Source organism: Poecilia reticulata, chromosome 17, assembly GCF_904066995.2.
Source record: "Poecilia reticulata chromosome 17, P_reticulata-male-v2, whole genome shotgun sequence".
NCBI lineage: Eukaryota > Metazoa > Chordata > Actinopteri > Cyprinodontiformes > Poeciliidae > Poecilia > Poecilia reticulata.
Genome location: NC_088846.1, coordinates 15,331,382 through 15,345,090, shown reverse-complemented (window position 1 = coordinate 15,345,090; position 13,709 = coordinate 15,331,382). Strand labels below are relative to the sequence as shown.

At 38.2% G+C, this 13,709-nt stretch overlaps 1 protein-coding gene and 1 long non-coding RNA gene across 6 annotated transcripts; one reads left to right on the top strand and one right to left on the bottom strand.

Annotated features, from left to right (window-relative positions):
• The first annotated feature begins 1,234 nt into the window (after positions 1–1,234).
• On the top strand, positions 1,235–6,461 carry aire (autoimmune regulator). 2 transcript variants are annotated; one of them, XM_017310204.2, is made up of 13 exons: positions 1,235–1,711; positions 1,914–2,088; positions 2,197–2,328; positions 2,437–2,502; positions 2,585–2,722; positions 2,891–3,018; positions 3,099–3,220; positions 3,315–3,384; positions 3,565–3,699; positions 3,794–3,912; positions 4,963–5,041; positions 5,136–5,234; positions 5,538–6,461. In XM_017310204.2, the coding sequence occupies exons 1-13, from the start codon at positions 1,565–1,567 to the stop codon at positions 5,616–5,618; spliced, it is 1,491 nt and encodes a 496-aa protein (XP_017165693.2). In that variant the 5' UTR covers positions 1,235–1,564; the 3' UTR covers positions 5,619–6,461. The 2 variants fall into 2 exon arrangements, with proteins under 2 accessions (XP_017165693.2, XP_008432373.2); XM_008434151.3 differs by having other exon boundaries at positions 5,535–6,461.
• Positions 4,219–13,320, bottom strand: LOC103479612 (uncharacterized). 4 transcript variants are annotated; one of them, XR_014084122.1, is made up of 5 exons: positions 13,188–13,320; positions 11,270–11,375; positions 10,651–10,715; positions 9,083–9,166; positions 4,219–5,608 (listed from the first exon to the last, which is right to left on the bottom strand). It is a non-coding gene; the product is annotated as an uncharacterized LOC103479612 (long non-coding RNA). The 4 variants fall into 4 exon arrangements; XR_014084124.1 differs by lacking the exon at positions 9,083–9,166 and having other exon boundaries at positions 11,270–11,429; XR_001777479.2 differs by lacking the exon at positions 9,083–9,166.
• Between the last annotated feature and the right edge of the window lie 389 nt (positions 13,321–13,709).

Below are 13,709 nucleotides of genomic sequence, written 5' to 3'. Positions count from 1 at the left end.
ATAGGGTCACACAGAATAAAAAAAACTATGCAACCCCACACACTCATAGCAAAAGGAAATTAAAAATAACCAATTCATCTAATAGTTTTGTTTTCATATTTTAATTCAGATCTGGTAAGTTCAGTTCAACAAAGAACAGCTATTAAATGCAACTGGATTCAATGCATTCCAATGAAATTCAGTTTAGTTTGGTTTATTTATTTTTTTCAGTGCACCTCAGCTCGGCTAATTTTGGTACAAATTCTTGCATTTTGACTTTATTTTATTCAGTTCAATTCTAGAACAATACATTTTGACACAGTTTGTTTTAGTTATACACATTCAACTCAATTCATATTCATTCAAGTAAACTGTAATTTGATTTAGTCAAGTGCAGTTAAATTGAATTGTATTAAGTTTATTTCAACTAAACTCTGGTCAATTTGTTGTAATTTCACATCACAAAAAAAAAACTTTCAATGGGCTTTTAAAGGAGGATAAAAATCATTTCTAGCTTTAACCATCTAAAACATTTCAATACTCCTGTACAATAACATTGTATCCAACACAATCAGAAAATGTCCAACTTTTGCAATTGTAATCTTGGTGAAAAGCAGAAGGCATTGTGTGACACATAAGAATTCATTTAAGATATTTTTAAATATTTTTTTCCACTTAAAAAAAAGTACACACAGGCAGTTTCACTTTTACTTTAGGATGGATATGATTCAAAAGAACTTATCTCAGACCATAAAGAAAACATAATAGACCCCTTTAAAAGAAAAATCACCAAGGTGAACACTAGAAAGTTATATTAAATAAACAAATTACCGTGATAGACAAAGATTAGGCTTTACTATATCACCTGCTGAACTTAGTGTTCCTCACTCCAGATATCAACTTAAACAAATCTACCACAGGACTATTTACACAGGCATTTTGTGTCTCGTTTGAGAAAAAACTAAAGTACTCTCCAGCTCCTAAATGATGAGCAACAGCTGGACCATGAGCATAGCAGCCATGTAATCCATCAGCTAATAGTTTACAGTTCTGATTTGCTGTTTCCAGTTCACTGGAAAGCGATAATTATGACACTAATGCTGAACTCTCTGTGGTGACTCAGAGTCTGCAAACCTGATAGTTGAGGGGAAGTTGAGATGGAAAGAACCTTTTAGGAGGGAAACTGTCATTATAAAACAGCATGTTGCCTCATCTTACTCTCCTGGTGCAAGAGGACAGGTATTCCCCTGGATGAAGGCGGTTGGTGTCGTTGGTGGACAGCCAAACTCCTCAGAGGTCTGAGGAATGGGTCTTCTTCTGGTACGCCAGGTCTGTGGTTTCATACGGATGACAATTTTACTTCAACTGTGACCAATAAATGTCTATCTAATACAGAAATTAAACATAGTTTGACAGGAAAATGGAAAATGGTGTACAATACGTAATATTTTCTGGCGTTCTTGAATAGCGCACCTGTCAAAATTTCATCCCTTGAATAGGACACGCCTCCTCCGGAGGGGTGAATGTACGACCTCAGGCCTGGTCGGCTCCTCATTGAAGTTTTCGTTTTCACTTGAAGCAGATCATGTCCAGAGTGGAGGTGTTCAGGGACACAAACCTTCGCTCTCTGCTGCGCGAGCTGCGTACTGACATAGCGATGGCGGTGGATGACCCCTTTCCTATTGTGTATGGCTTGGCAGACAAAAACATAATCACAGAACAACAGCTGCAGGTAAGCGACAGGAATATATGTCCAAACTTTTATTTAGAGGTGAAATTCTTAAAAAAAAAAAAACATATCTATGTTTGTGGATAACTGCACTCAGTTGTTTGGTTTAGATTTTCATGGGACAGCTCTATCCGTCACATAAATCTGTACATCTGCCATGCGGTGTTTTTGAAACCCACACACTAGAGCATTTTGTTTTCTCTAGGATACTCTAAAGAAGGAAGGGAGCGAGGGGATTCACAAAGCCATGTACTCCCTCCTTTCGTGGCTGCTTGAGCAGAGCAGATCAACTCTCCAGGCTTTCTGGAACAATCTATCCAAGGACTACAACATGGACAGCTACCCCAAGCTAAAGGCACTTCTTGCTAACCTGACTACCAGTCTGTGAAGTCCAATTTCCTTGAAAACATCTTCTTCTCATAAAAGTCTCTTCTTGACCTCATTTGACTTTAACCGATTCATTCATTCTGCTGATTCTGTCCATTTAGGACGGGACGCTCCACGGTCCAAAGCTGAAAACAGATCTTCTGGAGGAGTAAAAGCTTCTCACAGCAAGAAGAGGAGCCATGAGGACAAGGTTCAGCATTCAGAGTATCATGCGAAGACAAGCGATGGAACAGGTCACCTTTACTTTCCTCCAATCAGTTTCTAATCCAACAGCATTTTTCCGCGAAGTTTATTGACAAACTGAGTTTGGTGTAACTTAGATTTTCTGATCTTTGCACCAGTGAGTAAAGTCAAGTTGTACAGAGTGAAAAGTGAAGCGCGAGCACTGCAACTACCATCTGGAAACAGTAATACAATATATTCTTGATTGAAATGAACCTGCATTGCTTTTATTTCATGTCAGAAATATATGAGAATTCTACTGTACAGGTCTGCAGGTGGTATCTTCCTCTGTTCAGAGAGGTGTGCCCCTTTCCTCTTCTTCATCTTCCTCCTCTTCAGATATTCCATTCAGCCAGGATAAAAAAGAAAACATGCAAATCAAGCAGGAGCGTACTGCACTGGATGGTAAGACGTTGAAAAACTGGCATTGTTACTTTTTAAACTTTGATTCTTTGGGAGACTATACCATCTGGTAACATGTTTTTTTATGTGAGAAATTGGTAGCAAGATATATTGTTTTTTTTCTGTCTACATGAGAAGATATTTGAGGCAAACAGTACTGTCTTGAAACAGGCTCCATCAGAAAGTGCATCAAAGGCGCTGAAGGTTTTCACTCGTACAGTTTAGCAGAGAAGTCCCACGAAAAGTCCAAATCTGCGAGTGCCAGGTTTTTCCACCAGGGGGAGGCAAACACAATAATAGTAAGCCATCAATGTTGTCAATGGTGCTGTTTTATTTCTCATCTGATCTCAGCTGTAAGTGTTTGTTGGTGTGTGTATAGATACACTCTAATGACGATGAGTGCGCGATGTGTAAGGATGGAGGGGAACTGATTTGCTGTGACGGCTGTCCTCGAGCCTTTCATCTCGCCTGCCTCAACCCTCCACTCACTTCCATACCGAGGTAAACGATTACAGAGGTAAATGTGAGAAGCTTCTAGATAAGAGACATTTGGTTAAAGTCTTTTAAAAGTAAAATGCATTTTTGTAATTAATAGCGGCTCTTGGCAGTGTGAGTGGTGCTGTGGGCTTAGAGTGAAACAGGAAAATGCTCTACAGCTTGTCCAGGTGTGTATGTAAAGGCTTTTGTTGTAATATAACATTTAAACACTGTCTGAAAAGAATACGGGTGGCCTTTATATAGTATTTTTCATTGTCGATGATGATTATGTTTATAATGTCAGTCTGTAAGTATCCACTTTAATTCAGTGCTTTACTTAAAGTGCTTTACTCTGTTCTTCAATTCAGGTTCTCCCCACTCAGCCTCAGCAAACCAGCATAAACACCACTAACTCCATCTTGGACAACTCTTTCTACCCCACTTTGTCATCCTCCCTCACGAGTGTCACGGCCTCTGTCAAAGCATCGAATGGCAAAATCCAGGTGAGGAGTTTTACTTTATCCTTCCTCCACCTTTGGATCTTCTTTACCGTTTCTGCTGCTTCTTGCTCGTTACAAATGTAATCTGTGTGTCCAGTGCTCAGGTGGAGAGATGGTCACCATGAGGGAGACGTGTGGTGTTTGTCACCTTGGGGGAGATCTGACTCACTGCCTTCAGTGTTTAAAGCATTTTCATGCACATTGCCACTTTTCCAAGTAAGACAACCACTTTTTTTTTATCAGTGACATGAGAAATATGTCGGATTAAATAATACAAAAATTATTATGTCCACAGCCTTGATCTTCTTCTTATTATCTTCTTATACAAAACTTTCCTTTAATACCACGAAGTTAAATCCAGTGCAGCCAGCTGCTTTAAATGTGGAACAACAAAAACATAGGTTTGTATCATATGTTAATGAATTATAAAGGAAAACGGGACATCTTAGATAATTAATTGAAGGTTTTGTAGACATGTTTGTGTACTGAAAGTAAATATGCTTCAAAAATGCTTCTTTCAGAAACGATTGTAGGGGCCAATCAGTGTGGCACCAAAGATTTTATTTAAAACAACGTAAATACACGAGTCCCTTCTGTATAAATGTCTCCAAATAAATGTTTGGATCAATTTACATTTTCAGTGTGAAATAATACCATAGGGTGCTGTGTAGCAACCATTGTTTGTTTCTTCTTATAAGTCAAGCCAAAATACACTGATAGCAATAATATCTAAATGTTCTTTTGACTCCTGGTTTCGTGTTCAGATCCCTTATTTGGTGTTTCGTGCCCCATAATGTGATCGTGTCCCTAATTTTTCAGAACCATTGATCGGTTACTGTGCAGAGCAAATTTCTTGGAGCTCCCTCTCTTTCAGGCTAGTATTGATCAGCCGTACCAGTATTGCATTAAGAGTGTGTTTGTAGAGTCAATTCCTAAGTGCTGTCTAATGGATTGCAAATGGTGTTTTGCAGGAGTAACTCAGGGTCAGTACTTTCAGAAAATGATGTTGATTATGAATGATGTCCTGCACTTTTGTTGCCCTACCTTTTGATATTGGCCTTAGTTTTAAAATTAACATGAACAATATGAACAAGTTTCACATAGACCTTGATGTACTAAAATGTGCAATAATTTTGGAACTGTGTTTAGCTTGGTGATTTGGAACAGTTTGAAGCTCCCTGTCCGCAATCCTCAAATTACATATTGATCGAAGGAAACCTGATACACTTCGGTCTGAGTCACTCGCGATGTCTGTGTGCTTCAAAGGGGAAGATCCGTCTGCTTGTCCTGTTCCAGACCATGGGGCAGCTCTGCAGAGAAAGAAATCGAGCCCAGAGGCATGCAGGTGTGTCTACACACCTTTACAACAGAAACAAAGGAGAAGAGAAGCCTGCACATGCTGCATTGTGATCATTGTGCTCTTTCTGGTTTGTGTTTAGCTTGCGCCTTCAGTCCAGAACTCATTCAGTCAAGACCAGAGCACTTCCTTCTCCGAACCAGTCATCAATAAGGACGAACTGGACTCCATCTTGGGAGATGTAAGGGTGGTAGCATACCAAATGATGCAAAAAATAAAGTCATTATCTTCTTCTTTGATTGATGCTTCATTTCTGCTGTACTTTAAGTGTTTTCTGTTTTGACTTTAGCTTTAGAAATGATTTATTATTTGCATAGCAGCAGGATTGACTGGGGATGAATGTTAGACTCGGGTTTTAACTGGCTGCATTTGCCGTTCAGTTCAAGTTGATCTTGAAGAACGCATAATTTTGAAACGACAGCTGGATATGTGCTCACAACATCTCATCTTTCTTCTTCTTCCTCTGCTCTTTCTGTGGCAGCAGAACTCCATTGACGGCCTGTTGCAGTGGGCCTTCCACAGCATCTCCAGGCCTCTTCCAGACTCTCACGGATGCTACAAGTGAAACACAATTATGTACTCAGGGATATAAAAACAGGAATGATAAATTGACCCCCGGGTAATTGAATTCAAGCAGCATAGTCACTCATAATAAGTCACAGTCTCTCTCCCACTTTAATTTGGAAATTAATGTTTTATGATTGGCAGTTTAATTTTAAATTGTTTTATCATTTTTTCCCCCTCCCTCTTTCCTTTGTTTCTGTACTTGTGCCAGTAATCTTTAATTATATGACCTTTGAAAAAACTTTGAACTTTAACAAATTTTTGTCATCTTACCACAAACCTGGATGCATTTCAGAAGGATTTGATGTGATTGATTATTGCAGAGTCGTGAAGTGGAAGGAAAATATTTGCAAAGTGTCTCAGATCAGACACTCCAATTGGATGGAGAGGACCTTTGAAAATACGTTTTCAAAAGTTTAACAGAGTCCCAGTTTGATTTATTTGTGGTTTTCGACTAAGCCATTTAAACACATTAAAGTGCTTTCATCTAAAACGCTGTATCTCTGGCTGCATGTTTAAAGTTCTTGTGCTGCTGAAAGTTTATGACCTTTTATAACCCCCAATTTCTGGGATTGACCGGTATGTAGTACCATCTATGTTCCCATCTAAGCATAGCCAGCTCTCCCTATCCCTGCTGAAGAAAATAATTCTCATGGTATAATATTGCCATTGAGGGATGATGCAGTTTCAGTTTTTCCTTACACACGGCATTTTGCAAGGATAAAATATTAAAGTTTGGTTTCATCAAATCTGAAGATTGAGGCTTTGATTGACAAGATGTGACAAAAGAAAAAAAAAAAATCAAGGTTTATAAAAACTTCCTATGCTGAAATATGTATTTGTGGTTGTCAGAAAATATTTATTTTTACTAAAGAAAAATAAATGAATAAAACACATCCCATATGACAAAGTTATTTCAGGAATGTTTGAAAGAAACAGACGCTTTGTGGTACATGTTGGTTCTCTCTGACCCATGCTTCAACCCAGCACATATTAACAAGGTCTTCCAGGGTTTCTCTGTAGCATCAACCCACTAGGGTCAAAACTCACTCAGGCATACCGGCAATGGACTTTGAACTGCTAGTGTAACTACTGCAGTCAGAATTTTATAAAAGCTTTTATCTTTGTTTTCTGTTTGCTGTTGTTACCTAAAAGGTCCCTAAATGCTACAAGTTCTTTCTGTCTGCTGACATCCTGACAACAAAATGTCTACTCTCAACACTATCAGGTAGTTCTGCACAAACTGCTAAACCCAGACCAACACTTAACACATACATCAACAGAACAAGGAAAAACAATAAAAACTTCCATTTTCAATATTATTTCTGTTTCAGATTTGCTCGGTGCACCAGATGTTTTTAATCCAGTGAAGTATTCGCCCTGAGAAATTCCTCTATTTAACAGGAATTCCTGCTGGACTATATCACATAGATAAGGAATGTTGTTATTGTCATGCGATTCGTGAGGTTTAGTACGACCGCCAGTGGGATGAAAACTTGGACAAGAAGCACAAAGATTTTTCTCCTCTTGGTATTTGGTTTCCATGGCTCCCAGTTCCTCCAGGCTCAAAACAGAGGATGATTAATATGCTTGGTGCTGCGCCTTTACACATGTGTAGATTTGTTTGTTTGTCAGCACATTTATATTAAATTGCTCATGCAGCATCTTCTGAAACCATGGCTTTCGTGGGAAAGGCGGCATCACACAGAAACAAAGAAGGTAGCAAGCTAGTTTTTCATAACATAAATTTTATGCAAAGTAACTTCAGATTGATTCATGTGATAAAGCACTTTTTCCAATCTTCAGATTGTCTATCCAGTAATGCAAATCAAATACTGTAACCAAGTTCATTTAAGTGGGAAACACATGCTTATTATACAAACTAATAAAACACACAAAAACTGCTTTCTTTAGCTAAGCAAAAAAGAGCAAATAGTTTCAATAGCTCCCATCCGACAAGTGCAACAAAGCACCATCTGCTGGAGTTCACTGTGCCAACACTGTCAAGCATGCAGTGCTGCATAAGAGGAAGCATTTCCTCTGACAAACAATGTTTGTGTTGATAGTGAAGTGAAGTGGGAATTACCCAGATTTTTTCAGAACAAAGGGAACTTATAAAAAAAAAAATAAAAATCCCAGAGATGACTGACGTGAAGAAACTTAAGGGGTTTATTTTAGGTGAAGTCAGTTGTTGTTATACCTCAGTTATCTTTGTTTTCTGTCTCAGTTTTGTTCATTTCAGCGCATTGTTGTTTGACAAGCAAGGGTCCTTGTGAATGAACTAACTTTAGATGGCACCTGCTAAGTCATTCTAATCAATTGATGCATTTCTGCACAAGAGCCACATTCACCCAGAAGTGAACTCATATCCTTGCGGTCATCACCTGACCCTCTTGTTTGTGATTTGTTTTTCCTCATTGAAGCTGATTGAACACCTTGTCGTAACCTCACAGGGAGTGAAAACTGAAACACAAATTTTCTTAACGTTAAAACTATTGAACCGGTTAACAAAGTTCGAGACCGAGATGCTGACTCAAGTAAGACTCCTACTCCAGTAGACTTGGACTTAGTCAAATCTTAGTCAAAGCTTTTGTCTCGTGCAATGAATTGGAGAAAACGTCAGTGTGTGAGCAAATGACTACAGCTGTGCCATGTTTTACTGTGAATGGATGGGCTTGGTTACCAGCCAGTGATGATGATTTATGGGGGGGTTAATGGCTCATAACGATTTGTTGATATTAATTATAGCTTCATAATAAAAATCACATTAATGTCTCTCAAAAGGAGAAGCATTTGTACTTCCCTTATTTTTCTTATAGCATTAAACTACATCCTTTATCTGTATCTTATACAAATGAGATGAGCTGAATAATACTGCATTGTTGTCTAGATTGTGGTTCATCACCTTTGTTGCATCATCTCTACTCTCCAGTCAAAATATTACCATTGCATTCATTCATGATGTCTAATGAGGAACAAAGGCCTAACTGAGTTGTGAGTCAGTAGTTATTCCTCTCGCTAATACGTCGTCTCATCATTTCAACTGTTGGAGAGCTCCTCCTCTTGACCTGACCTACATTTTATCTCACCGATTCGTCAGCTGTAACAAAATGTAAATTGTTTTAAAAGTATGTGCCCACGTTTCTCAGAGTTTTTATGTTTTTACAGTAAAGCGAGAAGCTGTGAAACCCCTAAGAATAACAGTAAGGCAGATATCTACAGTGTTTTGTTCCTTTGTCAGTCAGTGTGAAGTCACAGGGTCATGTTCCTTAAACACACATCCTGTTACTATGGTGTTGGCCACAAAACCGGAAACTCCTAAAAATATGTAAAGAGTGAAATTCCCATGTTTCGGGCATCTGTTAGTCATTTTATCTCATCTCTCTCCAAGTTTTTTTAAAAACCGTTCCCAGAATTGAGGCAGGGGCTGGTCTGGTCTCACGTATTAAAATATACACGACTTACTGGCAAAGGTGCTTTCACTCTTTATCAGTATTGTTGAGGACAGGAAGTAGTCTGTGAGGGTCCCACAGTGCTGTTGGTGTGAAGCTGCAAAGCAGGAAATGCCAGAAGTTTGAGCCACTGGGTGAATTCATGTGTCAAACAAACCAACAAACCAATCTTTAATCTTTATTTTGAGACAAATAATTTTTTTTTTGAAAATCCCAACCTTCAAACTAAGGACGGGAGAAACCTTCAACACTTCTGAAGATTTTTCTTAAATATATACTTTACTTTTTATTGTCGATCAGAGAGTCTAGGACGTTTTAATGCATAACTTTGTGTTTCTTTGGGGCAGAAGGTGTGACATTGAGCCATTATTCAAAAGGAGGAATGCAGGTGAACAGGTGAGAAAGGTATAGATACCTCATATAGTTTTGAGGCTGTTGCAGTTGTATAGGTTGCATCATACTAAGAATGTGATTTTACTCAAGTTTAAATATGCGTGTGAAAGCAAATGACCCATAATGCTTGAATGTAGGAGTACTTGAACATGGAGTGCATGTACCATTTTCCTTACTTGGATCGAAATGAGTTGTAAAGGTCTGAATAGCGAACATGTTCATTCAACCAGAAATGAGTCAAACGCTGACTTATTGTTCTTAGGGAGGCTTCTATGACTTTCAGATAATTCCATCTTTGAAATTTGTTTTCAACACAAATAAATTCCTTGTTGCCATGATTTAGAAAATGCTTGTTTACATAAACTTTAGAAGCACTGTAGGACTTTGCTGGATGCCTGTGGGATTGAAATGAATGTTGCTTTTTATTTTCTGAACCTTTGCTCCTCTGCTTGATTTAGTGAGATGGTCCGGTGCCAACATTCCTGGGTTATATAAGAGCGGTCCGAAGTCAGTAACGTCTGAGATCTTATTTTTCTTTCAGAACTCACTGAAGTTGATCAGAACATTGTGTCTAGTTGGGTGTGAAAAACTAAATTATTTACTTCAACAAACACCTTCCTAATTTAAAGTGATGGGTAGCAATGTACACAAAACCCAATTACAGCAGTAGCAGTGGTCGGATTTTATCTCCGATTCTTGCTCTGCATAGAATTGGAGATAAATGGTCTCCGATTCTATGCATAAATGGTCGCATGGTCAGCTTTCAAATAGCCTGAACCTGTTTATACAGGAGAAATCTCATCCAGCTGCCCCCCTGTGTTTCATTTTGGGTAGTCCAGATAATGACATGCTGGCAAGACAGATTGCAGGGTTGCCATTGGTATGAAACTGTAAACACGGCAGGGAAGGCTTGTTAGGACATTCCAGAAAAGTCCTCAACTGGGGGATTCTTGGAAAAGCTTGTCGGGTGTTTGCATTCCTGCTTTGGGACTACAGTGCTAAAAGGGTTTCCTGTGATCATTACTATCGGTAGTGTGAAAAGTGCATGAAAGCAAATATAGGATACGCAGCATTCCTTTACAGAATTTGACCTGGCTGTTATTTTCACTCCCACTCATAATATGTTACGAATTTTATCTGTATTATAAGTTTAACACATTTTGAGAAAGAAAATTGGCTTCTACTGACCTTGAGCAAGTTATCAACATAATGTCTCACTCAGTCTCTCTATAGTTGGCAAACAAGTCCCAGTGCTAGAATAGAATAGAATAGAATAGAATAGAATAGAATAGAATAGAATAGAATAGAATAGAATAGAATAGAATATTCACGGTGGGAAAAGGCAGGTGTCAAAAGCAGCAAGTTAACCATGCATATGCTCACAAAAGTAGAAATATATAAATATAAGAATAAAATACCATACAGTAAGGAGAAATTTACATGTGCGGTTATTAAGAAATACCATATTCGAATTAGTAATGTTCAAATAAGTAATGTGCATCTGGATAGGTTAATTTAGAGACATCATAAATATTTATGTCTCCAAATCCACACACACACACAAACACACACATATATATATATATATATATATATATATATATATATATATATATATATATATATATATATATATATATATATATATATATATATATATATATATATATATATATATATATATGACCCACCAAACTGGGTGGTTTGGTGGCACCGTCTGGTGCCACCAAACCGGCACCAGACGGTGAGACAATGCAGATACATTTATATTTATATATATATTTTTTTTACATATGTATTGTCTCACCGGTTTGGTGGGTCTGCGCCTGAGAAAATGCACCTCCAGTTCCTTGGTTTTAGCAGAGTTTATCGGGAGGTGGTTCTGCTGGCACCAGTCCACAAAGTACTGTGTTCTGCGATGAAACCAACCACAGCAGAGTCTTCAGAGAACATCTGAAAATAGCCACCTGGGAAGTTGATGGAGAAGTCTACAACTCAGAAAGTGAAGAGTCGTTTCCTGTTGTCTTGTCAAAAGATGTGAATAAAATCTCAAAGCCACATTTTTATAGACCGTTCAGTCAATATTCAGGATACATATTGGTTTCACTCGTTAGTTGTAGATACACATAAGTTGCAGGTGTTAGAGACCAAGGCATTAGTTTTCAGTGCAACAACATTGATCTTTAAAACAATCTTGTTTACATTTTTTGTACAGATTATAATGTAGTTTTGTCTAAATGGTTACGCAAGAGGGCTTCAGATCACTGACAGACTGTAAACGTGGAGATAACGGAAGCACATGTAACGGCAGCCAGCCAGCATCAGAAATGTGTTACTGATTCTGCTTGTTTTCCAATAATATCAAGTACACAGTGCAAGCACAGCAGTTCTACAGAAAGTTTAATCTAACTGGGTCAGAGCACAATGTGACTTTTCATTGGCTTCACAGAGATTACTTCTTTGCCCTTCCATTTCATATTATTAATGACTTAAATAACCACAGATTAGATATTTTCCCTCTGATTTCTGTCCCGACACTAAAAATAAACCATTTTGTATAGAATAAAACAATGGGCTTTTATTAGTTTACACAATACCGAGTCTGTGTCAGACTTCAGCTGAAACCATTTACATATCTCACAGCTGAATCATTGCAACTTGATGGCGCAACAACAGAGCTGGAAGTCATAGAGGCCTTTATTTTCCAGTCAACAATTTTAGAAATCGTTTGATTTACACAAAAGTCTTACAGTAAGTGGATGAACAAGCTGCAAAAAAGGAGTAAATTACTTGATACTTATCCTGAAAGTGCGAGATGAGGGCAGTCACTGCTGCCTGTCAGACTAGAAATTACTATCAAGTCCAAGATTTTTAATGTGTCTAACTATTTTATTATTTAAATTATTTTAGCAAATGTATGTAAGCGTCAGTGTTCTTGAAAACGGAAATTCCTTGCAAGAGTAGCGCTTTCATTTCCGTAAAACTAAAAATAAAGCCTTAAAAGTTTTGATGAAAGCAGATCATTGCCTTGTTCAAATTTTAAATACATGGCATCACATTGTTGCAATAAAAAATTTAATATTGTACAAAAGTGAAAGGTTTTATTTCACAACTTGGTAAGTATTTATACTGTAATATCAATATATATTGTTTTAATGTGCAAAATAAATAGATCTAACATTTTGATGTATTTTTTAAAAACATAATTTTAGTGTTTTCTTTATTTAATTGAACTTATTCCATAAAATATGATCTTTCTTATGTACCATTAAAAGTTAAAACACTCCTGTTAAGATCCCAGGTTTTGTTACTCGAGACAGGATAAACCATTTCAAAATGTTTTCAAAAAGCACACTCATGAAAAGAACAATTTTTAAAATGGCATTTGTCAGGGCATATCTAAGAAATGCTAATGAAAAGTAGATTTTTATTCTGGTCTTCCACAGAAGTGCACAATAAAAGTGGAAATGCTATTAACCACTAAGTAATGCTCGATATGTAATCCTACATGACATAAATAAACTAGAGATTGTTTGCTGTCAGTACTTCAGAGTGAAATCGTTGAATAACTAATAAGCCCCACACTGTCTAAAGAAAGTTTTAATGTATGCCTTCTTTTCCTACATACACAGTTTCCTTTCAACACAGAGCCTAAATGGAGCGTAGAAAACTGCAATCTTTCCGTCACGTTCAACACCCTCAAGGCAGCCGTGTCCATCAACTACCTGCTCAGCTCTTCATCGTTCGTCACAGACTGCTGATTCCTGCCATAGGCCACATTCTCTTCATTACCTCTGGACCGACTGAAAGCCCCTGGTACATTTTCAGAGCTGCTGAGCTCGAATGCAGGCATGTGGACACAGAGCCTCTCTCTCTCTCTCTCCCTCTCCCTCTCTCACCTTCTTTATACAGTGCCGTAGGCCAAAGCCAGCCATCAGATCACATGCTATGTGCAGCCTCAGCAGCAGAGGAGCACTGCTATTTACTGGGGGCACATGTGTGTGTGTGCGCGTGTGTGTGGGTGTGTGTGCGCGTGTGTGTGTACGTGTGTGTGCGTGCGTGCGTCCGTGCATGTGTGTGGGTTTGAGTGTGGGGGGCCAAACGAGTCCAGATCCAAATGAATGACTGGCATCCTGGTGACCTCCCAGGATGGCATACAGCTGCTGGTCAGGACGAATGTTTCAGGACGGGTGTCATTGCTTTTTTCTGCATCAGCCAACTACAGGAGACATGTTGTCTCCAAGGCA

Excerpts from the sequence above, each read along its gene's own strand:
- aire (XM_008434151.3), top strand. The coding sequence starts at position 1,565 with ATGTCCAGAGTGGAGGTGTTCAGGGACACAAACCTTCGCTCTCTGCTG. Across the intron at positions 2,503-2,584 it reads GCAACTACCATCTGGAAACA|GTCTGCAGGTGGTATCTTCC; the intron begins GTAATACAATAT and ends TCTACTGTACAG. Across the intron at positions 3,700-3,793 it reads CATCGAATGGCAAAATCCAG|TGCTCAGGTGGAGAGATGGT; the intron begins GTGAGGAGTTTT and ends CTGTGTGTCCAG.